The 24,137-nt window shown below is 46.2% G+C and overlaps 1 protein-coding gene across 2 annotated transcripts in view; it reads left to right on the top strand.

The window, feature by feature from the left end:
• Positions 1-24,137, top strand: part of SLC35F3 (solute carrier family 35 member F3) — a 424,209-nt gene that overhangs the window by 307,218 nt on the left and 92,854 nt on the right. The window contains exon 1 of one of the 2 annotated variants that reach the window (XM_003824485.5): positions 8,968-9,336. The exons of the other annotated variant lie outside the window; for it this stretch is intronic. Within the exon in view, the coding sequence (XP_003824533.3) occupies positions 9,261-9,336 (76 nt within the window). The 5' untranslated portion in view covers positions 8,968-9,260. Of the gene's footprint in view, positions 1-8,967; positions 9,337-24,137 lie in introns of those variants that run through there. 2 annotated transcript variants of the gene reach the window in all.

The following is a 24,137-nucleotide window of genomic DNA, read 5'->3' as shown; positions in this document are numbered from 1 at the left end:
ACATCTGGAATAAAGCAGGCAATTCTAGAAGATTCTAGAATGCCAGGTCCTGTTAATAGACCGCCTCCATCCTTTACCTTTTTTCCTTCCATCCTTCCTTTCTCCCTCCCTCTTTCCTTTCTCCCTCCCTCTTTCCTGCTTCCTTCCTTCTTTCTTCCTCCCTCCATCCTTCCTCCCTCCATCCTTCCTTCCTCCCTCCATCCTTCCTTCCTCCCTCCATCCTTCCTTCCTCCCTTCCTCCTTCCTCCCTCCTCCCTCCCTCCTTCCTGTTTTCTTCTCTTTCCTTCCTTCTTCCTTCCTCCCTCCCTCCTTCCTCCCTCCCTCCCTCCTTCCTCCCTCCCTCCTTCCTCTTTTCTTCCTTCCTTCCTTCCTTCTTCCTCCCTCCCTCCTTCCTCCCTCCCTCTCTCCCTCCTCCTTCTTCTTTCCTTCCTGCCTCCCTCCCTCCCTCTTTCCTCTTTTCTTCTTTCTTTCCTTTCTCCTCCCTCCTTCCTTCCTCCCTCCTTCTTCCTTTCTCCCTGACTCCTTCCTCTTTTTTCTTTATTTCCTTCCTTCCCTCCTTCCTTTCTTCCTTCCTTCCTTCCTTCCTTCTTTCCTCCCTCCCTCCCTCCTCCTTCCTTTTTTCCTTCACACCCTCATTTCTTTCCTCCCTCCTTTTTTCCTTCTTCTCACTTGGAACACCTACTATATGAGCCATATACTGTTTTAGGCACCAAATCAGAGATGACACTTTCCATTATGTAAGATACTGAAAATAAAGACTGATGTATATTGTTTCTTACTATTTGCCAGATACTATTATAACCACTTTACATATATTAATTCTTTTAATCTTCACAGCCAAATAAGGCAGATACTATTATTATCTCCATTTTGGAGATGAGACATCTGGCTGAACATGGAGAGATGAAATAGTTTGCCCAAGTAAAACCATGTATAAGCAGTGCCTCCTTTCTTTACTGATTCACACTATTGGAAGAAGTTTCTGGAAGCTGGCATGACCACTTCCCAATGGGAAGGGAGTATCATTTCTTGAGTACCTACTGTGTGCTAGACACTGTGTTAGTCCCCCGACACCCCCACTCTCTGTGTTGGCCACCCAGCTGACCTCTGGGAAGGTCCCAGGAAAGGGAACCCCACTCTCCCCTAGGGTTCCAACCCAGGAGCTCCCTCCCAGCAGTGCCGCTGCCAGGGTGGTGCCCTGCTCAGTTTCCATTGTGCCATGGTGCACTCCTCCAGAAGCCACCATCTAGTGTCCACCGCTGAGCACAGGACAGGCCCTGACTTGGATTCACAGAGGAAGCAGGCAGACACCCTGCCCCCGTCTCCATGCCTCTGCTTTAGTCGTCATGATCCTGACTCTGGACTCCAGCATCACCACAGGGTCAGCTGCTGTGAATCACCCTGAGAGAGTCTGGAGGGGCCAGGAGATGTGTCTGGAAGCCCAGTGGTCTTACCTCTCAATGTCCTGTCCCCAGCTGGAGTTACTCAGCCTTGGTGTTCCTCCCTAGAGAAAGAGGAGAAAGGTTCATGGGACCCTAGTAGTTCTGAGTTTGTCATACTGAGGCATGTTGCTGCCTGGGGAAGAAAAGAGACATGTGAGGTTTTTGTTTTCCTGCCCTTGCACGTGGAGTTATTGAAAAGGATGTCAGTGATCCCTGCCAGGTGAGGGAAAAGAGCTGCCCAGTGCGTGGGAGTCCATTACTTGGCCATATCATTAGGCTTTCTCTCTCTCCTGTTGGACACGCCAGTGCTTGCCCCACTCAGAGGGCTTCTGAATACTGTGGACTGATGTACTGGGGTGAAATTCCACATCTGGGTCCACTTTAAGTGATTATTTTTAAACACTGGTAAACATAAAAATAATTTGTTATTCTCACTATTTAATACAGTGAAGGACTATTAAATGGTGTTGATATTTCAGAGTTAATTAATTAAAGTGGTCTGTTTTCTGACTATTGGAAACCATAGCTGGATTTAACATTTATGAATTTATTCTGAACACATTAAGTAAAGGTCTTCACATAACTTACATGAATATAATTTTAACACTATTTTTCCTCCTCCCTCCCTCCTTCCTCCCTCCTTCTTCCTTTCTCCCTGCCTCCTTCCTCTTTTTTCTTTATTTCCTTCCTTCCCTCCTTCCTTTCTTCCTTCCTTCCCCCCTCCCTGCCTCCCTCCCTCCTTCCTCTTTTCTTCTTTCCTTCCTTCCTCCTCAAGAATCGATTTAATTAACTGGAGACATGAAAGATAATTGTTAAGATCTTTGTAGGCAGTGACAATTGTAATACCTAGAACAATAATTGCATATACCCCAAATTTTAAAGGCTAACAAGACCTAGGAGATTACCTAGTTGGTGGTTTTCTAAACTTTCTTTTAGCCATGACATCTCTTTTATAAACCAAATCTAACATAGGACTCCAACAAATAAAAGTAGAGTTGCTTTGCAGAGACCAAGAAACAGTTTGGGCTGGGCATGGTGGTCATGCCTATAATCCTAGTGCTTCGAGAGTCCAAGGCAGGAGGATTGCTTGAGACCAGGAGTTTTAGACAAGCCTGGGCAACATAGTAAGCTCACATCTCTACAAAAGAAATAATTTTTAAAAATTAGTCAGGTGTGATGGTGCACACCTGTAGTCCTAGCTGCTCAGGAGGCTTAGGTGGAAAGATTGCTTGAGCCTAGGAGTTCAAGGCTGCAGTGAGCTGTGATCACATCGTGGCACTCCAGCCTCGGCAACAGAGCAAGATCCTGTCTCTTTTATAAAAGAAAAAAAGAAAAGAAAAATATACAGCTGGAAAACTGCCAAAGGTGTCCAATTCTTTCAGGCCCATATCAGGAAACTGAGGCCAGAGGAGACTTGGTGGCCACTGAAGGTTGGCTGCTTCTTCCTGGAAGAGCTGGAGTTCAAACTCAAGATGTTGGCTATACTTTAAGGCATTTTCCATGCACTGTTGGTCTCAAGGGAATCATAAGTATCACTTAACTCTAGCAAATGGATTGATGCCTTATTGGAATCGTAAAGTGGGACTATAGATATTTACATACCCCTGCATGGGAATGAATAGACCAGAGGCCCCTGTAGATGGCGTACATGTGAACCAGTCCAAGTAGGGCAACAAGAGGCTATTTGTACAACCCAGGCTGGAATTCTGTACCAGGAAGAAGAGTAACAAACCTCCAGAATCCGAGGAATCAGGTGGGCCCAACATAGCTACCCTCTTCCTGATGATCAGCCCAGGCCTGTCTGCTTTCTCATTCTAAAGGGCCATGGCTGGGTCCTTGCCCTGAGGGTCACAATTTCAATACAGCCCCTGGGTGGTCAGAGAAACTGGGCATTTTGACTCCTTTCTTATCTAGGACTCCTTTTTTACTGCCTTTCGCTGTGGTTTGCATGTGAGGAGTTGGGAGGAGGCAGGGAGTATAAAACTTACACTCCTGGCATGTGAGCTCTGCATCTGTTCGCTTCTATATCTACCCAGCACACCCACTTCAGTATCCAGACCTCTGCTGAGATCACAAAACCCAGTCACTCTTCATAAGTCTGCCATACCAGACTACCATAAATTGTCATTAAATACCCATCCAATTCCCAGCCATATCAATGAAAAACAAACAAGAGAGTGGGGCTAGTGATAAAGAACAGGCTCCTATCAGAATAGACACCATCACACATCGCTGAGGAGATCCTTGGCTTTGATGAGCAAACTGTTGCACAGTACATTCTTAGAAGACGACAAGGAAGACCTATTTAATGAGTAAAAGCTGAAAAAGTTAGCCCAGTTCCTTTTCCCACCTCCTGTAATACTAAAGTCAAGACAGATAGGTGCCCAATGATCTCATCAAGATATTATCTCATGCTAACACCCTCAAAAGAGGAATAGGGGTCAGAGGTCAAATGACCCATCCTTTTGTCTGGATATTATTTATACAGTATTGTGGCCATTGATATGTCAGGGGTCTCAGCTCTCTTTGTTGGAAGAATTATTAGCACTTTTTTTTTGGAATGTGAGATTTGAGTTTTTGTGAGATTTGAGTTTTTAAGTGGGGCTTGGGCAATTTTGTAAGTATCCTAGAATAGGTTATTATGGCCTAACTCCAGTTAGGCCATAATAAAAAAAAGCTCCAGTGAAGCTTTAAATTGTTGGAATTCTCAAAACAGTAGTGCATGCTTATACACCAGTACACCATTAGCTTCCTGGATAATTTTGTTTATGTGAGTTTTTAAATAGGCATTCCCACCACATCCCACTCCCAAAAAGAAGTGTTCACTTAAGGAATATCCATACTCATATGGTCAATTAGACAGAAAACTCCTGATTTGAAAAGGAGTATGGGAAGTTTGGTTTTTTGAGGGGTAGCAGGATAGGGCAGGGCAGCTGTTGAAACACAACAGAGCAGACAGAGCACATAGGACTGATGGGATTGAGTATGGAAAATGAAAAATAGAAACAGCATGGAGTGCTTAAAATTAAAGGGAAGAAGTTGAGATGGCAATTAGTAACTCCTCTTCGGCAAGCAGAAGTTAACAGACATGAGGAGGTGATGACCTCCCAAATATCAAAAACCCCTGGGGTAAGCTGCATGTGAAAAAAAAGGATTTAGTGATCTTTAACAATATTTGTTAACTATTTGACTCTGTACACAACATTGCATTAAACAGAAAGTAGATATTGTAAAAACAGACAAATATTTATTAAGCACTTACGATATGGTTTGGCTGTGTCCCCACCCATATCTCATCTTGAATTTCCATATTTTGTGGGAGGGACCCACTGGGAGGTAATTGAATCATAGGGGCAGGTCTTTCCCATGCTGTTCTCATGACAGTGAGTAAGTCTCATGAGAAACGATGGTTCTATAATGGAGAGTTTCCCTGCACAAGCTCTCTCTTTGCCTGCTGCCATCCACGTAAGACATGACTTGCTCCTCCTTGCCTTCCAGCATGACTGTGAGGCCTCCCCAGCTACATGGAAATATAAGTCCATTAAACCTCTTTTTCTTCCCAGTCTTGGGTATGTCTTTATCAGCAGCATGAAGATGGGCTAATATAGTAAATTGGTACCAGTAAAGAGAGGCATTGCTGAAAAGATACCCGAGAATATGGAAGTGACTTTGAAACTGAGCAATAGGCAGAGATTGGGACAGTTTGGAGGGCTCAGAGGAAGATAAGAAAATGTGGGAAAGTTTGGAACTTCCTAGAGACTTGTTGAATGGCTTTGCCCAAAATGCTGATAGCAATATGGACAATAAAGTCCAAGCTGAGGTGGTCTCAGATGGAGATTAGGAACTTGTTGGGAACTGGAGCAAAGGTGACTCTTGGCATTTTGCCCCTGCCCTAGAGATTTGTGAAACTGAACTTGAGAGAGATGATTTAGGTTATCTGGCAGAAGAAATTTCTAAGCAGCAAAGCATTCAACGGGTGACTTGGGTGCTGTTAAAGGCATTCAGTTTTAAAAGGGAAGTGGAGCATAAAAGTTTGGAAAATGTGCAGCCTGATGCAATAGAAAATTTGCAGCCTCAATGCAATAGAAAGGAAAATCCCATTTTCCGGGGAGAAATTCAAGCCAACTGCAGAAATTTGCATATGTAACAAGGAGCTGAATGTTAATCACCAAGACAATGGGGAAAATGTCTCCGGGACATGACAGAGGTCTTCACAACAGCCCCTTCCATCACAGGCCCGGAAGCCTAGGAGGAAAAGGTGGTTTCCTGGGCCAGGCCCAGGGTCCCCATTCTGTGTGCAGCCTAGGGACTTTGTGCCCTGCATCCGAGCTGCTCCAGCAGTAGCTGAAAGGGGCCAACATAGAGCTTGGGCTGTTGCTTCAGGAGGTGTAAACCCCAAGCCTTGGCAATTTCCATGTGGTGTTGAGCCTGCAAGTGCAGAGAAGTCAAGGATTGGGGTTTGGGAACCTTTACCTAGATTTCAGAGGATTGTGAAAACACCTGGATGCCCAGACAGAAGTTTGCTGCAGGGGTGGGACCCTCATGGAGAACCTCTACTAGGTCAGTGCAAAAGCAAAATTTGGGGTCAGCGCCCACACACACAGTCCCTACTGGGGCACTGCCTAGTGGAGCTATGAGAAGAGGGCCACTGTCCTCCAGACACCAGAATGGTAGATCCACAGACAGCTTGCACTCTGTGCCTGGAAAAGCCACAGACACTCAATGCCAGCCCATGAAAGCAGCTGGGAGGGAGGCTGTACCCTGCAAAGCCACAGAGGCAGAGCTGCCCAAGACCATGGGAACCCACCTCTTACATTGGTGTGACCCAGATGTGAGACATGGAGTCAAAGGAGAGCATTTCAAAGCTTTAAGATTCAACTGCCCTGCTAGATTTTGGACTTGCATGAGGCCTGTAGCCACTTCATTTTGGCCAATTCCTCCCATTTTGAACAGCTGTATTTACCCAATGCCTGTACCCCCATTGTATCCAGGAAGTAACTAACTTGCTTTTGATTTTACAGGCTCATAGGTGGAAGGGACTTCCCTTGTCTCAAATGAGGCTTTGGACTGTGGACTTTTGAGTTAATGCTGAAATGAATTAAGACTTTGGGGGATAGATGGGAAGGCAAGATTGGTTTTGAAATATGAGGATATGAGATTTGGGAGGGGCCAGGGGTAGAATGATATGGTTTGGCAGTGTCCCCACCCAAATCTCATCTTGAATTCCCATATGTTGTGGGAGGGACCCACTGGGAGGTAATTGAATATGGGGGCAGGTCTTTCCCATGCTGCTCTCATGATAGTGAATAAGTTTCATGAGATCTGATGATTCTATAAGGGGGAGTTTCCCTGCACAAGCACTTTCTTTGCCTGCTGCCATCCATGTAAGACGTGGCTTGCTCCTCCTTGCCTTCCACCATGATTGTGAGGCCTCCCCAGCCACGTGGAAATATAAGTCCATTAAACCTCTTTTTCTTCCCAGTCTCAGGTATGTCTTTATCAGCAGGGTGAAAACAGACTAATACAACTTGTCATTGTGACTTGCCTAGTAGAACACGTGTGTAGAGGCCAATGTGAAGTGCTGGAGGACATCCACATCAGCACAAGTATAAACCAGTTTCCCCAGGAGTATACAGATGCTCAGGCACGGTGAAATCATGTATCATATATCAAAACCACATTCAAACTTGACACGTATCTCTCAGCTGACTTGGAATAGCTATGAGGAATTTTTGCATTTTATCTCTCCAACATGTAAGAGAATAACGTACTGGTTATAAGTTCAGGCTTTTGAATAGTTCACACTTGGATTTAAATCCCCGCTTGGCCAGTTACTCAGTCTGTGACCTGCGACATTATCCTCTCAGCCTCAGTTTCCCCATCTATGAAACGAGATAACAACAATCTTACAGGGCTTTTGAGAGTAGGAAATGAAATTATTTATGTAAAATAGTTAACATAAATAATACATAGCATGTGCTCAAAAACGTGTGCAATTATTATGTGATATTTGTTTTAGTTACTATATATAATAAATGTTATTGATGAACTTGATGAAACACATAGAAGTATTATTTTTTAGTAAAAAGATCCTCTTTAATATACAACATGTAATTCTTTTGCTGTAAGCTTATTTGAGTTTAAATTTTCCAAAGAAGGAGATGGCTTATTGGCTTATTGTAGTGTCATCACTAGGAGTCTTGGAACGTTTCCTCTAAGAGGCATATAATGTGGAGGGGTACCACTAGAGGGCTCTGCAGGGACCCTATATACCTTTTCCTTGGCTGTAGTGGTGAGGAAGCAACCCTGAGAAGCCCTGGCCTTTTGGAGATCAGAGCCATTCCATTCATTACAGCTGTTCAGGAGGGCAATTAATAACAAGAATCCAACAAGAGCAACTCCTAGGAGCCACTTCTGCCAGAGAGCTGGGGGTTGCAGGTGGATGTCACCAGAAACATCTGGTAGGTGCTGAGCTAGGAAACCCTATTGCTTGAGTTTCACTCTCCCCTGTACCACTCCACAGAGCTACCCTTGTGGGGACTTGAATGACATAATACAATGAAATTTTAACTTTGAGATAGGAAACCAGGTAGCATTGAAGGTTCTGAAATTCTGGGCAAAGATCTAACCAACAATAATAACAAAACCCACCTTGAATCTCAACTGATCCTTGAGGCTGGGACCCAAACTGATGGCTGGGCATCTGTAAAGGAGATGAACACAAGGTCCTGGGAGTTCTGGGGCTGCATGAGCCCTGTGTGTCCTACCTGCAGGGATGATAGCAGGGCACCTCTGATGATGCACTGTCATGGGATAAATGCCCCTCCGGACTCAGTGGTCACTCAGGGATTGTGCTGGCAAGTGATGCAATAGGTATATGTCATAGCTTTTTAATGAGCACCATCGGCCAGTAGCTTACAGCTGTGTCTGAGTGACAGCAGTGAAGCTGGTGCCTGCAGAGGCAAATGTCAGATCTGCAGCTGAAGCAAGAACCTGGGAGCTGGGCAGAAAAGGAGCTTTCCTGCTACCGAGGTGAGTTTGGATCTCCAGACTGAGGCAGTGGGGTGGGAGCAGAAATCACTTCAAGCCTTTGTTTTCTTGTGGCTGTTTTGCTTCTGTGGTGTTTGAACCACCCCCCACTCCACCCCGCAAAAAAATAGCTGTCCACGGGGCCAGACAAGATAATGTGCCTCTAGACTCAAGAAGTGAATGGCAGCCTTGGGAAGCTTTGCTTTTTCTAACTCTCCCTGTGAAATAATTCAGGACTTCCGCACACTGAAGAGTCAACTCTCAATCCAAAGTCAAGCACTTCCCTTTTTAAACTTGTGCAACGCTGAGGCTTAAGTTCTCAGGGTCTCCCCTCCGCAGGCGCTGGTCCTTTTAAAGGGCTTCTCAGAGAGGTGGTGGCCAGAGGCTGCAGTCAGGACCTGCCTGGGAGGAAGACAGGGATGAGGGCTGCGAGGCTGAGCGTCCCGGGGAGGAGGGCGGAGCAGGTGAGCTGCGGGGTGGGAGCAGGGAGTGCACTTGTACGTGACGTTGGAGTTTGCAGCAACCTCCAAGTAGGAGGCTGTGCGCGCGTGTGTGTGGAGTGGCTGCGCGGCCGGGGAGGATGTGCGCTGCAGGGCGGCCGCCGCAGTGAGCAGCGCGGCAACCGGAGCCCGGCGGGCAGCCGGGGAGGCCGGGACTGAGAGGGGCGAGCCGCTGGTGCTCCCCGGCGGCAGAGGGCCGCGTCGGCCACGGGCCCGGGAGAGACGCGCTCCAGCCGGCCCCAGGATGTAGGCGATCGGCGGCAGCGCTTCTGCAGGCGGCCGGCTCATCATGAAGAAGCACTCGGCCCGGGTGGCCCCGCTCAGCGCCTGCAACAGTCCGGTCCTGACCCTTACCAAAGTGGAAGGTAATGCGCGGCCGCCTCGCCCCGGGGGTTCCTGCACCCTAGCCGGGGAATGCTGCCACCCTGAGGGGGGCTGCCTGGCTGCGGGGCGCCGGGGCTGGGGGTACTGCTCCCCCAGGACGCGGCCCCGCAGTGCAGAGCGCCGCCGCCTGCGTGGGGGGATCTGGCAGCTTCAGGGGCTGACCTGAGCTCCCTGGCGAGCAGGAGTGAGCTGCTGCGGCGGGTGAGCACCCGGCTCCCCAGCCCTCTCCTTCCTGGGCAGCGCCCAGCGCATCTGGCAGCAGCTGCACCCGCACCTCCATCCCAGTTTGTCCTGGGGCTCTTGTCTGTTCGGCAGGAGGGGGTCGTCCAGCCGCTCCCAGTGTCCCCTTACCACACACACACTTGAGTTGCCTGGGTGTGGAGCTCTGTGCCTCACCCCCAGGCCGACCAAAGGTGCTGCCCGCGGTTGGTAGAGACGTGAGAGGGCTGCAGCGGGCTAAGGAGACGTCTCTCCTGCGTGTTCCGAAGCCTTTCCGGCCACCAGCCAACTGACTGCCCTGCTCTTTGGGAATGGGCGGGGCGCACAGGTGAGGGAAGAGCCAGCACCAGTCTGTAAACAGGCTATTTCCCAGGCCCTGGAGAGGGATCGGAAGGGCTGTGAGAGGCCCCCAGAAGGTGTCCTCCTCCCCGTGTTGTCCTTTCTGCCTGGAACTGCTCCCACCCAGGAAATGTGAGCGAGAGGACAGGGGAAGAAGTAGCCCACCGAGGAGAGCTTCCTCAGACACAGCTGGCTTCTGCTGGCCTAAGGGGCCTTGCTTTCCAATGGAGAAGGGGGGCAGAGGGCCAGCCCCAGTTCTTAACTCCTCCTCCCAGGAGGCAGAGGTGGAATGACTAACTCCCTCTGCCAGGAGCAAGCCACCTTGGCCAGGTGAGGCAGACAGACCATCCCCTGGGTCCCAGGAGCTCCCCTCTAGGCTTTTGCTTGTGCTGAGCTAACAGAGCCCATGAGCACCAGCAGTGAATGAGGGGCAGCCATGGGCTCCGACAGAGCCTGGCTTCTGCCCTTCCTGGGAAGCCTGGACTTCTCTAGGCTACTGTTGACCCTGCTTCCCACTCGTGACTTCTTGTTTATTACAATAAATCTCAGAACCAGCGAGGACAAGACAGAGGCTGGCTTGGTAATTGTATATCCCAAGCTCAACTGTCCACACAGGCCTGCCTGCAGCTGCCCTAGTACTGTGACCCCCATCCTACCGAGGAGCACTGTGAGGCCCAGCAAGGTGGGTTAACGTGTCCTAGACCCACAGTTGGTAGGTGGTGAAGCTGGAATGGAATCCTGGGCTGTCCGATCCAAAGCTCAAGCATTTTTTCCAGAACATCAGTTTGTACTGAACTGCAACTACTTACCTATTTCTCAACATTTTCTATCTTTAGGAGGTTGGGTTTTTTTCCTTCTTGTGGCTGTCTTCTTCTCTCCTCCATCCCAACCTCAGGAATGACTTGATATCAGCCATCTACACCTGAGTTTAGTGCAAGTGCTACCTCTTCCAGGGGTGTTTGTATTTCTAAGCCTACTCCCAGACATTGCCCACATGTATGTGTGAGTTGGGGAGGGAAGGATTGGCCATTTATTTCTCTGAGGGAAGCAGGGAGTGAGTGTCTGCTCACTCATAGGGTCCTCATGGGAAGCTGCCCACTCCTACCTGCCAGTAGGACAGATTGGTTCTGCTCTCCAGCAGCAGGGGGTCTCCCTGGGAAACTCCCAGCCCACCTTAGGCAGGACAGGTTCGAACTGCACTGGAAGTGGGGCAGGACGCGGATGGTGGGGCTACCTGAACTGGGTGCTGTGGCCTCAGAGGTGCTGCAGGAGGCAGTGAGTGGCATGCGAGGCACAGGTACTTCCCTATGGCCAAGCCTGGAGGTTGCCTTCAGGGAATGAAAGTGAAAATTATCTCCCACTAACCACCAACCCCCCAAAAAAATCCCTTAGGGCTGCTGCCAAAAGAGCTTTGAGTCTCCTGCACATACTAACACCAGCAACTGCCTCACCCTGGGCTTGGCTTTGGAACTAGCATTTCCTCATAAATGCCTGTGGATAATGGAAATGTATAGTGAACTAAGAAATGGTCAGATTGAGGATCAAGACTGGGCCCTGCCCCTTTTCCAGTTGGATTTGTGTAAATCATGAACACAGCCTCAGTTTCCTCAAATGTAAAAGAGAAGGAACAACCTACTTCAGCAGGCTGTGAGGAAATGCAATAAGGTAGAGGTAGCTGAAAATGCCTAGCAAGCCCCCAGTTGCATTTTGCATGGGATACCTACAAGTATCCCATGCAAAATTCTGCCCATCGGGGCCTGATAAAACCTGCTCTTGGTATGCCTGGCTCACATATAGCTCTTTCTCTCTGCCTAGTTTTTTTCCTCGGTGTTTTTATTCAGTTTGGCTTTTGGTCTATTTTTTGGAAACCATTTGCATCTTATGTGCTGGTTTTGGAAGTGTTGAATCATTTTGTTTTAACTTGAATGCACAGGGCAAGGTGGTCCCCATGCTGTGGGTGTTTCTGTATGGATGGCAGACAGGCTACAGGGAGGGAATGCAGCCAGCGAGGAATATTTATTAGCTTGCAGAGTGTGTCATCTAAGGGGAGGCAAGAAGGCACCAGCATGTGGTACATATAAAACCAAAATAGAAAAGGCAAAGCTTGGTTAAACTCAAACACAGGAAGATGGGCAAGATGACTTCATTTACTCAACAAATACTTCATCCAACCCTACTCTGTGTCCTGTGACAATTTAGCAAGGCCCTGGAAAGGCAAAAAGGAACAATTCTAGCTTCATTCTCTTAAGGACGTTTTAGTCTAGAGGGGAAGAGACATACAGATAGATAGCTAAATTATCAAATACAAAGTAGTAAGTTCTGGTATTGAACTGAAAAGCAAGGTGTCATGGGGACACTGAGAGTTGAGCAATCTGAGGAGGTGTTCCTGAGGAGGAGGCCTTCATGAGGAGGAGGGTTTCTACAGAGGAATACTTTCTGAGGGGAAGGCCTTTCTGAGAAGGAGGCCTTTCTAAGAAGAGGCCTTTCTGAGGAGAAGATATTCCTAAGGAGAAGAGGCTTTTCTCAGAAGGAGGGCTTCTAAGGAGAAGGCCTTGCCGGGGAAGCCTCCTCAGAAAGATCTCTGAGGAGGAGGCCATTCTAACAAAAGGGCCTTTTTGAGGAAGAGGCCATCTAAGAAGGAAGCCTTCCTCAGGAAGAGGCCTTTCTGAGGAGATATTCCTGAGGAACAGGCCTTTCTAAGATGGAGCCATTCTAAGGAGGGGGCCTTCCTGAGGAGGAGGCCTTATGAGGCATCACAACTGAGGCTGGGGGGATATGAGAAAGCTTGTTGGTGCAGAGGGGAGGAGAGGCAGTTTCAGGCAGAGAGAACATGGATGCTAGGGCTCAGCCCAGAGGCATGAGGAGAGTGGGGCTGAGCCTTAGATAGGGGTTAAGGCTTGAAAAGTGCGTTCTGGTGAGATTGATGGCATCTGTCATGTCTAAAAACATACCTTGTTTTCACAGATCCTTTGCTTGGCTTTCCTTTCAGAAGCAGAGCATTGATCAGTAGCACATCTCTAATAGACTAGTGTTTACTAGGATCAGCTCTACTCACAATCAGCTCATTCATGTTCAGTGAAATTACATTCAATAGGGATTAATCATTGAGAACAGTACAATGAATTCCCCCAAGAGGCGTGCAGCAAGTAGTGTTGTGGAAAGGGTGAGGGCTTTGGAATTAGATGGACTGGGTCTATCCAGCTGTCATGCTAGGTGAGTGATTTCTGGCTAATGAATAAAGCTCTCCAGGAATCAGTTCCGTCCTAGGAAAGGAGGGGTGATGACATCTTGCTCTTAATACTCAAATAATAGTTTTTGCTAATGAATGCCTCCTATATTGCAGGTACTATGCTAGGAGAGATTGTTCCATTATCTCTATTTTTTCCCTGGTAAGTATTGTTATCCAACTTTATAGATAAGGAAACTGAGGCTCAGAAAACTCATTCACGAAGGAACTGTAATTAGAAAGCAAGGATCCCAGGCTTCAAAGCTATATCTACCTGGCTGCAAATGTTGCAAGACCTTTGCAAACTGCATTTCATTTGAGTAGGAGAGAGAATTATATCAGCTCATGGCACTTTGTAGATGCTCAGTAAATGCTCCCTAAAGCTCCCATTGTATGGAATTCCAGCAGTTTGGGAGGCCAAGGTGGGTGGATCATGAGGTCAAGAGAGCAAGACCATCCTAGCCAACATGGTGAAACCCTGTCACTACTACAAATACAAAAATTAGCTGGACATGGTGGCGTGCACCTGCAGTCCCAGCTACTTGGGAGGCTGAGGCAGGAGAATCACTTGAACCCAGGAGGCGGAAGTTGCAGTGAGCCCAGATCATGCCACTGCACGCCAGCCTGGTGACCTGGTGACATAGAGAGACTCCATCTCAAAAAAAAAAAAAAAAAAAAAAAGCTCCCACTGTAATATAGCTAATATAACTCAGTGGTTGGGACCCCGATGGGGGATTCACAGGCCCCATGGCTGTGTGCCATATTCTTAGTGCCTCTCCTTTGGGAGTGTTGGGTGATCTCAGCTGCCCCCAGAGTAGGTCTGACTACCTTGTTCCTGTCAACAGGATAAGACGGTTATCCTGGAATGCTCAATTAATAGTATATGAAGATCCAGGATGCTGGCCCAGTCCAAGAGGATTCTTGAGAAGTATACTGCCAAAGAGTTTCCCCAAAACCAAAATATTTCCCTGATTGGCTAGCTCTAGGTCTGAAACTTCAGTGGCAAAAGTGATTCATGTAGTGATCAAATATTTTACCTAATATATGCAAGAGAATGAACCAGATGTTTGGGAGGATTCTAAGAGGAGTGAAACATAATCCTTGACCCAACAGAGCTTCCAATCGAGTGAGGAATGTCAGAAAGGCATACCAATAAAGAATGCATGCTGAAATGTAATGTTTTTGATTCTATGGAAGAAGTATAAAGTAAATGTTGCATTTCAGCTGAGGGTGAACTCAGTTCTGGCTGGGACGCAGATGGCCCCTGCGCAGCACTCTTGCTTGCCGTCATTACCCCCTTCTTTGCCAAAATGACCTGATCTGACAGGATACTCTTTCCTGCTGATCCTGGATGTGGCCTCAGAATTCTTCTTGTCACCACACTCCAGGTGACGGCCTAAATATTTATTGGAACTGCTTTTCCTGGAAGCACGGTCAGGACGGTCAGGACAGTCAGGACGGCATGGTAGAGGAGTTTGCTTCTGCCCTGGGCTGTCAGAGGTGGGAGGCGAGAACACAGCATTTCCTGACAGAGGGAGCCACAGACAAAGGCACAGAGCTAGGAGAGGGTGGCACTGGGAGACCAGCAGGCAGTCTACTGGGCCAGAGCATAGTGATCAGAAGAAGCAGGAGGAGGGGAGGTTAAGCTAGACCATGGGCAGATGCTGAGGCATCCTGAACGCTGGACTCGGAAGACAGGATTGAAACAGGGGGAACCAGAGAAGAGAAGAAAACACCATCCGAAACTGAGAAAAGACGGTCATGGGCAGCAGTGGTGTTCAAACTGGGTTATGAAATCTCTTTCATCAGTCGCAATAAGTATTTCTTATCAAAGGAATTAGAATAGAATAAAAACTGCCACTGTCTATCAAATGTAATAAGAGACAGAGTGGATCCAAGATGCTTTCATTTCAGGGGCGTGTGTGTGTGTGTGCTCATGTGTACATGCTCATACGTGTGTGTCATATTGAAGGTATAGCGAAAAATTTTTTAAACTCTGCTGGAAAGTATCCAGTGGGGACAAGGAGACATGTTGGGGAGTGACAGCAGCAGTCCACACATGAGCTCATGGTAATAACTGCGGTAGTAATATTTGCTTCCTCCTTGCCATGAGCCCTTGACCTGGGTTGCCTCATTTAGTCCTCACAACATGCCTCTACAGTGGCTCCTAACGTAATTCCCACTGTGCAGTGAGGACTTGGATTGCAGGGGGATCAGGTAACCCACTCTTTGAGACAACTGCCATGTGGTATGCCCACGTCCTAACCACTGTACCATCTGATGGCAAGGACAAGGACAGGATAGAGAAGGAATCAACAGGCTGTGGTGAGAGTGTGAAGTAGGAAGGCTGAAAAGAGCCATGAAATACGGCTTTGAAGATTATGCCTGAACAGTTCTGGGAATGGAGATGCCATTAGCAGTAACAGTGAAGATAGGAAGGGAAACTCATCTGCGAGGGAGAGATGGGGGAGTCACGTTTAGAAAAGTTGAGTTTGAGGCCAATGCCTGCAAACACAGGTATGTAGCAGGCAGGGAAGTGGCAGCAAGAGGTGGTGAAGCCTGAGAAACCAATCAGGTGATATGGAAATAAATGGGCAAGCACAGAATCCTGGTGACCGTGCACATTTAGGACATAAGGGAGGCAGGAGAGAAGTTTGACCGGCCAGACCAGAGAACTCAGATAGTACGGTGGCATGGAGACAACCAGAAGAAAACCAAGAAGAAAGAGAGAGAGTGATGTGTCAGATGCAACCAAGAGAGGGTGATTTTGTGGAAACAGTTTTAAGCGGGTGCTGGTCTGCAAGCCAGATTGCAAGGGTGGGTGGGGGCATTACTGGATACTTGGTTGAAGTGTTTGACAGTGAGGGAGGTTTGAGAAGCTATGCTGTCTTAAGGGGGAGGGAGATAACTTTTGAGAGAGCCAGGCTGATTCCAGGGCAGGTCTGAGGTTGCCCCGAAAGAAAGATGATTGATGCAACAATTAATGCAACGGTGGCCTAGAGGAGGCAGCATACCGGGGAGGAAGCACAAGACAGAGAAAGGGAATGATCGGCTTTGAAAAGGAACAGAGAAAGCTTAATGGGCAAAGACAAGAATCATGAAGATGCAGAGGAGGGAAGCTAAGGGAGCTGTGCTGGTGACTTTGATCTTTGTAATGTAGGAAGTGTCATCGTTTGCCGCAAATGATGGATGGGGACTGAAGACTTGAAGAGGTGGGAAAGGGTTCAGAACAGCCCTATTGGGACATCCAAGAAGAGATTTAATTCTTAAAAGCCTTTTTGGCGCATAATACATTTCCATTGGTTAAGACATCATGTAGCTCAGGAGAAGGGACTGGAGGGAAGAACACTGGATGAGGTGTCAGGACATTCAAGTGTCATTTTCTGCTCCTCCATTAGCTAATTAATATATTGGACATGTCGCCTGGCCTCTTGCAGCCTGGGCTTCTCCTGCTGCAAAGAAAGAGGATTATAATAGATCTTCCATTGTCTTTTTAGGCAGGAACATTCTAAGAGTCTACTAAGTAGCTTAATCATTAGCAGAGATTGGTTTATCTGATTAAAACTTTTCATTAGCTATAGTCAGAGAGCAGAGCTTTGAGGAATTGAGACCAGGAACAATAAGGAATCTAGCATGTGCATGTATGTGAGCATATGTGTGCATGTAAACAGGTGCTCTTTCTGAGAGTAGATTTTGGTATTTGAGCAGGGGATGGAAAGACTAGCTACATGAGTACAACTTGCTCCATGAGACGGAACCCCAGATGATGTGATGGCATAAAAGGAGGTACAGAAAGATGCCAAAGAGAAGCTGTGCATCTTCCAAGCTTTGCCTGGGGCTGGTCTCAGTCCCTGTGTTTCTGTGTTAAATCTCAATGCCCAGGAATGAGCTGAGCCATGTCACCCGTTGTTGGTTCAGAATGTCTATCCTTGGGTAGGAGATTAAGCCTGAGAGGTCATGTTTAATACCTTAAGGCCAACCCCACCTTGGTCCTTGACCAAGCAAGTTTAGTCCTGCCTTGTTGATGCACAACGACTCTGCTGAGAACTGGAGTTATGTTTGAGAAAACGGTGTTTTAATTTTGCTCTGTTCCGCTCATTTTCATCTAACACTCCATCCAACCAAAACCCACACCTCTTCTGATTAGAGGACCAGAGATGCCATACTCTCCCATCCCCCCCATAGTTGCCCAGCACTGCCATGGTGAGTCTGGTGGGCTGGCCACTTCACAGGAGAAGGCTCCAGCATGCCCCTCTTCTTCAAGAGCCCTCAGGCTGCAGGAGAGGGCAGTGTCTTTGCCTGGAGGTACTGTCCTGCATATAACCTGCCCTCCTGTAAAACTGTGGTTCATCCTTTGCATTCCAACAGCCAAATTTCAGTCCACATAGAAGCCAAAGAATCTGGAGATGCTAACAATCTGATGAGGAAAAACACCAGCAAAGAGGAGTATGCATATTTGTCTGGGTTTTGTGTGCAGGTCATTAGCAGCACCAAAACATCACCAGGTAAACCAACTGGTGTATATGGAGGCATCATGTGCCCAGGCCACAGAAAATGGTGAAATTCCAGGAGGCTGCACAAGCCATAACTAGCAGTGCATATGGATTAAAACTGATGCCCTCAAGTTCAGATGCTTTCAGACCAAGTATTAAAACATAGCGCTCTGCTTCCTCCCAAGAGGAGGCACTGACTCTTCCCCCAGGGCACAAACAGTATTATTTAAGGCTTACCCATACCCTGTCAGTTTCTCGAGAGTCATGATTCACCTTAGGCTGAGTACATTCCAGGACTGTCTTAAATCCACTGCATGAAATTATTCAGACCTTTGAGAGTTATTCGGGACCTCTAAGGAAATGGAAGTGAGGTAGAAATGCCGATTTAGGTGTCTGATTACTGAGATGGTGATGATGGGTGGGAAAAGTGAGCTGGATCACGACCTGACTCTTACCAGCTCTCAGACTGCTTCAGAGTAGATCAGACACATCTCAAAGAAGCCTCCACCACCCCATTCCAACCCCAAAAAGCAACTTTTGTTCACCTCCTGATTCTTTATCCTAACCAGAGGAATAATTTCCCAGTGCAAAACACTAATTTTGTTTTTAAACACAACTTCACAACTCTCATGTTTTCTCCTAGCTCTACACACTGCCTCCAGAAATAATTTTACAACAAAGATTCAAGCAATTCACAGGAGGCAAACAAATATAAGATAGCATATAATATTTATAATCCAATAAAGTTATTTATTCTCCTAATAGGTTATCTAAAATAAATACTCTGCCATCTGTAGCATGTCATACACATTCTGCAGAGTGGTGGTTCTTGGTCCATGCCTTACACCTTCTCAAGCACAGTGCACTCTCTACTGTAACCCCTTGTATTAGCTAGCACCACCATAACAACATATCATAGCTTTTAAAAAAGGACATTTTTTTACTCACAGTACTGGAGGCTGGAAATCTGAAATCAAGGTGCTGGCAAATTTAGTTTCTGGGGAGGGCTCTCTTCTTGGTTTGCAGACGGCCGCCTTCTGTGTCCTCACATGACCCCTTCTCTTGATGTGTGTATGGAGAGAGAGAGATAGAAAACAAACTCCCTGATGTCTCTTCTTATAAGAACACTAATCCTACAAGATTAGAATTCCATCCTTATGACCTCATTTAACCTTTTTCGGTTTTTTGTTTGTTTGTTTGTTTGTTTGTTTGTTTTTTAAGACAGGGTCTCACTCCTATGCCCAGGCTGGAGTGCACTGGCGCAATCACTGGTCATTGTAGCCTCAACTTTCTGGGCTCAGGCAATCCTGCCACCTCAGCCTCCCAGGTAGCTGGAACTATAGGCAAGCACCACCATGCGCAGCTAATTTTTTGTATTTTTTTATAGAGATGGAGTTTCGCCATGTTGCCAACACTGGTCTTGAACCCCTGGGCTCAAGCAATCCACCCATCTTGGCCTCCCAAACCTCTGGGATTACAGGCGTGAGCCACTGCTCCCAGCCTCTTTAATTTTAATTACTTTCTTAGAGGCCCTGTCTCCAAACACAACCACACTGGATGTTAGGGCTTCAACACATGAATTTGGGAAGAACACAATCACTCAGTCCATAACACCCTCTTTCCAGAATAGCATATCCTAGTGCAGGGTCCCATACACACTCAGTCTTTTCCATGTTACAAATGTGTTTCTGTCCTCTGCATACCTGAAGTCCCTCTTTAGTGACATGCAGTTCTGAATGAGATGTTCAGCACCATGACCTTGGTCAACTTTCAAAGGGGAGAACGAGAGGAATGAGTACATTCTGTATTCCCGTTGATGCTCTGGAGTCAAACAGAACCAAGTCAAAACAGTGCCTTAGCCGCTCACTGATTTGTATCCTTGGGATATTAACTCTCAGAACCTCAGCTGTCCAATATACAAAAGAGAAATAACCTTACTGATCTCCACCATCATGATGGATATAAAAAGATATGTAACATCTACTTGCAGAGAGTGTGGTGTATGTATTGGGTGTCTAACCACCACTTGCCCCTTTAATTCTCCATACTATCTCCTTTTCCTTTACCCACGGTCAACACCTAACTTCAATTATCTATAGATTATGTTCTTTCCCTGGAACCTATGCTAGTCAGGAGCATGACTGGGGCTTCGGCCGCATGTGAATGGTGGCAGTGTTTTCTGACCCAAAGTCCAGGAATCCATATGGATGATCTGGCAAGGGCAAGTGGGTTGGGACATGTGAAGTGCGAATTGCTTTGGGATGTTTGGGGCATGTAGTTGGCCTTATGCGTGTGAAAGCCTTTTCTGCAAGTCTCCTCCCCTTTCCTCTACATCACTGCCTAAAAATAATGTCACACATAAATTCACTGAGCAAGTATTTAATGAGTAGAAAAGATAAACAAAGCCTGAAATGGATTGTTTGGAAGACAAGTTACGCTTGCAAATGGCCATAAACAAAAGCTTTCTTCTAAGCTCCTCATTTTGCAAAACCTTTTTGGTTTGTTGGCCAGGTCCTGGGATGGTGTACTCATCAGTAATCAATAAATGGGAAAGTTTTCATCAGACCTGTCTTTCATGCAGTCTAGGAAAAAGGGACAGGAGTTGAGGGATGGGGGAAGGTGGAACTCTAGTTTCCAGAGCAGCTCTCAACTGTGTCCCATTTGGACGCAATTAGATGCACTTAAGCCTCTAAAATGTGGGTACTTTAAGCACTGCCACTTGGACTAAGCAAGCTCTGTGAGGGAAAAGTTGTACCTGCCTTGTACCGCAAAGTAGGTGGTCAATTAAGATTTGTTGAATGAGTGGCCTAAAAACTAGTCCACCCAAGAGAAATAAATATATATCCACACAAAGACTTATAGGTGAATGTTCATAGCAGCATTCTTCACAGCAGCCCCAAACTGAAAGCAATCTGCATGTCCATCGATAGATGAATGGATAAGCCAAATTTGGTATATCCATACAATGGAATTCTCTTCAGGCATCAAAAGAATGAACTGCTGACACATGCTACAACATGGATAAACCCCAAAGACATGATGTTAAATGAAAGAAGTCAGATGTGAAAGTCTGTATATGTATATGAAATGTTCAGGATATGCAAATTATTATAGAGACAGAAAACACATTCATGGTTGCCTAGGGTTGAGGCTGGGAACAGGGAGAACTTCAAATGGGCACAAGAACTCGTTTCGGCATGATAGAAATGTTCCAAAATGATACTATGGTAATGGTTTCACAATTCAAATTTGCTAAAACTTACTGAGTTGTGTACTTAACTGAATTTTATAGTATGAGAATTATATCTCAATAAAGCTGTAAACAAATAAAATAACTCTATAGACCTTACTGAAATGGATATCAGTTGCAAGACAATCTCCCATTTCCTGTGCAATTCTATCTCCTTTACATTTGAAAGGCTTGGGTCACACCAGCCAGCTGGTGGTCTTTGATCCCCGCTCTGGGTCCCTTACCCTAAAGAAAGGACTTGAGCACTTTCTAAGGGTAAACTCTCTGGAGACTTTTTCAGAAAGGACTCAACAAGGGTCCACTTATTCTCAGGGAGGCTCGTAAAAGAAACGTTATTGGTCTCTTGAAAGTTCAAAAGGGCCATTTTATGAGATGAGAATGAATGACTTCCCATTCTTTCTTGTTTTTCATTGTAGAAGTGACTTACATTAAGTTAAAAAAAAAAAAAGCACCCAATTCATCATTTTCTCAGGCCTGAGCAGTGGACAGCTCATGGCACTAAGGATGTGCCTTGGTACCCGAATGAGTTGGTAGCTAACCTCGACCTTCAGCTCACCCATTGTGACCTGAGTTTCCTTCTGCTGTGCAGACATTGCCTCTAGGTACTACTTCTGCTTAACCAAAGAGTGTGAATCCTTTCTCTCTTTGGTCAAGAGTCTTTGGTCACAAGCAAAAAGTGTGATTTTGCAGGTGGCGGGTTTATTGCCTGACAGCCCTCAGGACACTAAGACAGGGCTAAAATGGAAGCTCACACACAGGCATGGTTACATCTCACCATGCCATGGAGTATATAAAGTGCACAAAAGAACACTCCCCCTGCACTGGCGTGCACACACGCACACACACACACACACACACACGTGCTCAATGGAAGCAACTCAGACAACAGAACTGGGATGAACCCGCCAGTCCTCCAGCATTTATGGATGAATTAAGTAGCATAAACAGAATTTAGAGGTGACACAGCTTCAGGGAGATGCTTGAATCCACAATTACAGCGTCTGTCAGCACGAGCATTGGGCCAGAGTGTATAATCTACTTTGCATTGCTCCCAGAACTGCTGGCTAAAGTACAAGATTAGAATTTAAGGCACAAGATGATCATAAACAGAGGGATTGTTAGTGGGGAAGGGGTGTTGGAGAGTGAAGGTGAGGGTGACATAAATAGTATTTCTAGTTGTGTACTAATGGTCTCAGGAGCTGTGGCAGTAAACAGTATGAGACTAATTTTGGCATCGATTTCCTTGAAGCACTGCCTATTTCTTCCATTTTTTTTTTTTTTTTTTTGAGATGGAGTCTAGCTCTGTCACCCAGGCTGGAGTCCAGTGGCGCAATCTCGGCTCACTACAAGCTCCACCTCCCAGGTTCACACCATTCTCCTGCCTCAGGCTCCCGAGTAGCTGGGACTACAGGCGCCCACCACCACGCCCGGCTAATTTTTCGTATTTTTAGTAGAGACGGGGTTTCACCATGTTAGCCAGGATGGTCTCGATCTCCTGAACTCATGATCCGCCCGCCTTGGCCTCCCAAAGTGCTGGGATTACAGGCGTGAGCCACGGTGCCCGGCCAGCACTGCCTCTTTCAACTGTGATAAAGGAGTGAAATCAAACAAAGGCAACACTTGACCTGAAATTTTGGAGGTGGGGGGCAGAATTAAACAAAAGTTTCCTACACTTAGAAGATTTGAAAGGCTTCTGAAAAGAGATATAGCCTTCCTCATTGTAACTCCTTCTGTCTGAAACCTGTTTGAGCATCAATTGGCCAGTTCATTGAAAATGACCCTGGAAATGATGTCAAGTATGGGGTGCATTTCTTGCATTTCCAATAGTAGAAAATAAATGCATCCGCTAAGCAAAATTATTGTGTCACTCTACATTTATTCTTCAACTAATATTACTTTGTTATGGATGTTGTGGCTTGCACTTCCTTAATAAAGTAGGATCAGTCCACATCTGAGTTTGCTCCAGTCCCTTCAGCAAACCTGGCAGTTTCTCCTGTGGCATGTCTAACCAAAGCAAGATGAGGCATTGCAGAGTGACGAGATGGCAGTACATTTCAGATCTCACCACCATCCTCACTGCCCCTCCAGGTCATGTGTATTCCTGACCCTGAACTTTGCTCCTATTTTACTTACTTTTATGTTCTATCCTCCAAGGCCCAGGCCAACCACCTGCCTCTTCTGATTCTTTTCACTATTATCCCAATGCACACTGGCCATGCTCTCTGCAGAATTCCTGTTATATAGTCAGAATCTCTATTTTACACGTAATTGTTCTGTAATTCCTTCATGGATCTTTCGTCACTCTGACATAGACTGTCCATTCCTGAAAGATGGTAATCATGCTTTACACTTATTTATAGAGCACCCAAAGCTCTTGGCACAGGGCACATGTTTCACAGTGATTTCCTGTCTGATTGAAAGGCTCTGAGGATGCATTGCACCATACATAGCCCTGTGAGATGTAAAAAGTGCATGCCGTTCATTATAAGTTAGGTTAAATAAATGAAAGATAAAAACACAGTGTGATCCCAGTTTTTCAGTGTGTGTGTGTGTGGGTTTGTGTGTCCATTTGTACTAGGGGCACGGTTCTGCTGAGAGGGGTGTGTGTAAGTGTGTGTGTGTGTGTGTTGCACAGACACAAAAGACTAGGGAAAATGCGGCAGCCAATGTGTATTGTGATATCTCTGGGTGCTAACATCACTAAAAATTGCTTTTTCTTGTTACTATTTAGCACTTTTGTGATGTATGTATAAAGAATACTTTTTATTTATATGAGGTGCGACGTGTTTAGCAGTATGAAGAATGAGGTAATGAAGTTGATGAGTGATTATTATTATTATAAGAGACACAGTATAGTGAAGTGGGAGGTTTGCAATGAATGGGGTTTGGTTGTCTATTATTCTTTATGGGTATATTCCAGTGTTTCCCAAAGTATGTTCCAGAGTACAGTAGTCCCTACCACAGGCGTTACACATTTAAATAATATGGGAAGCAGCCTCTTGAAAATTCACAATATCCATTGACCCTGAATATTCCTACAGCAAAGGAACCTGTCTGTTCTACTTGGTGTTTTTCAAATCTATCCAAGCATGGAATATGTTTTCCTTATAACGCCTGTTAACTGCATTACATTTTGGAAACCGTTGTTCTATTTATATGTGGTTATTTTCAAATAACAGTGTAGTGAGTTTGGTTCTAAGTGTCTTAATTTTGTTTGTAATTGTTCATTTTCCTTTGTTTTGAGGATCCAGAGAG

Source organism: Pan paniscus, chromosome 1 (assembly GCF_029289425.2).
Source record: "Pan paniscus chromosome 1, NHGRI_mPanPan1-v2.0_pri, whole genome shotgun sequence".
Taxonomy (NCBI): domain Eukaryota; kingdom Metazoa; phylum Chordata; class Mammalia; order Primates; family Hominidae; genus Pan; species Pan paniscus.
Note: the sequence above shows the minus strand (reverse complement) of the source record. Positions and strands in the feature narration are given on the sequence as shown.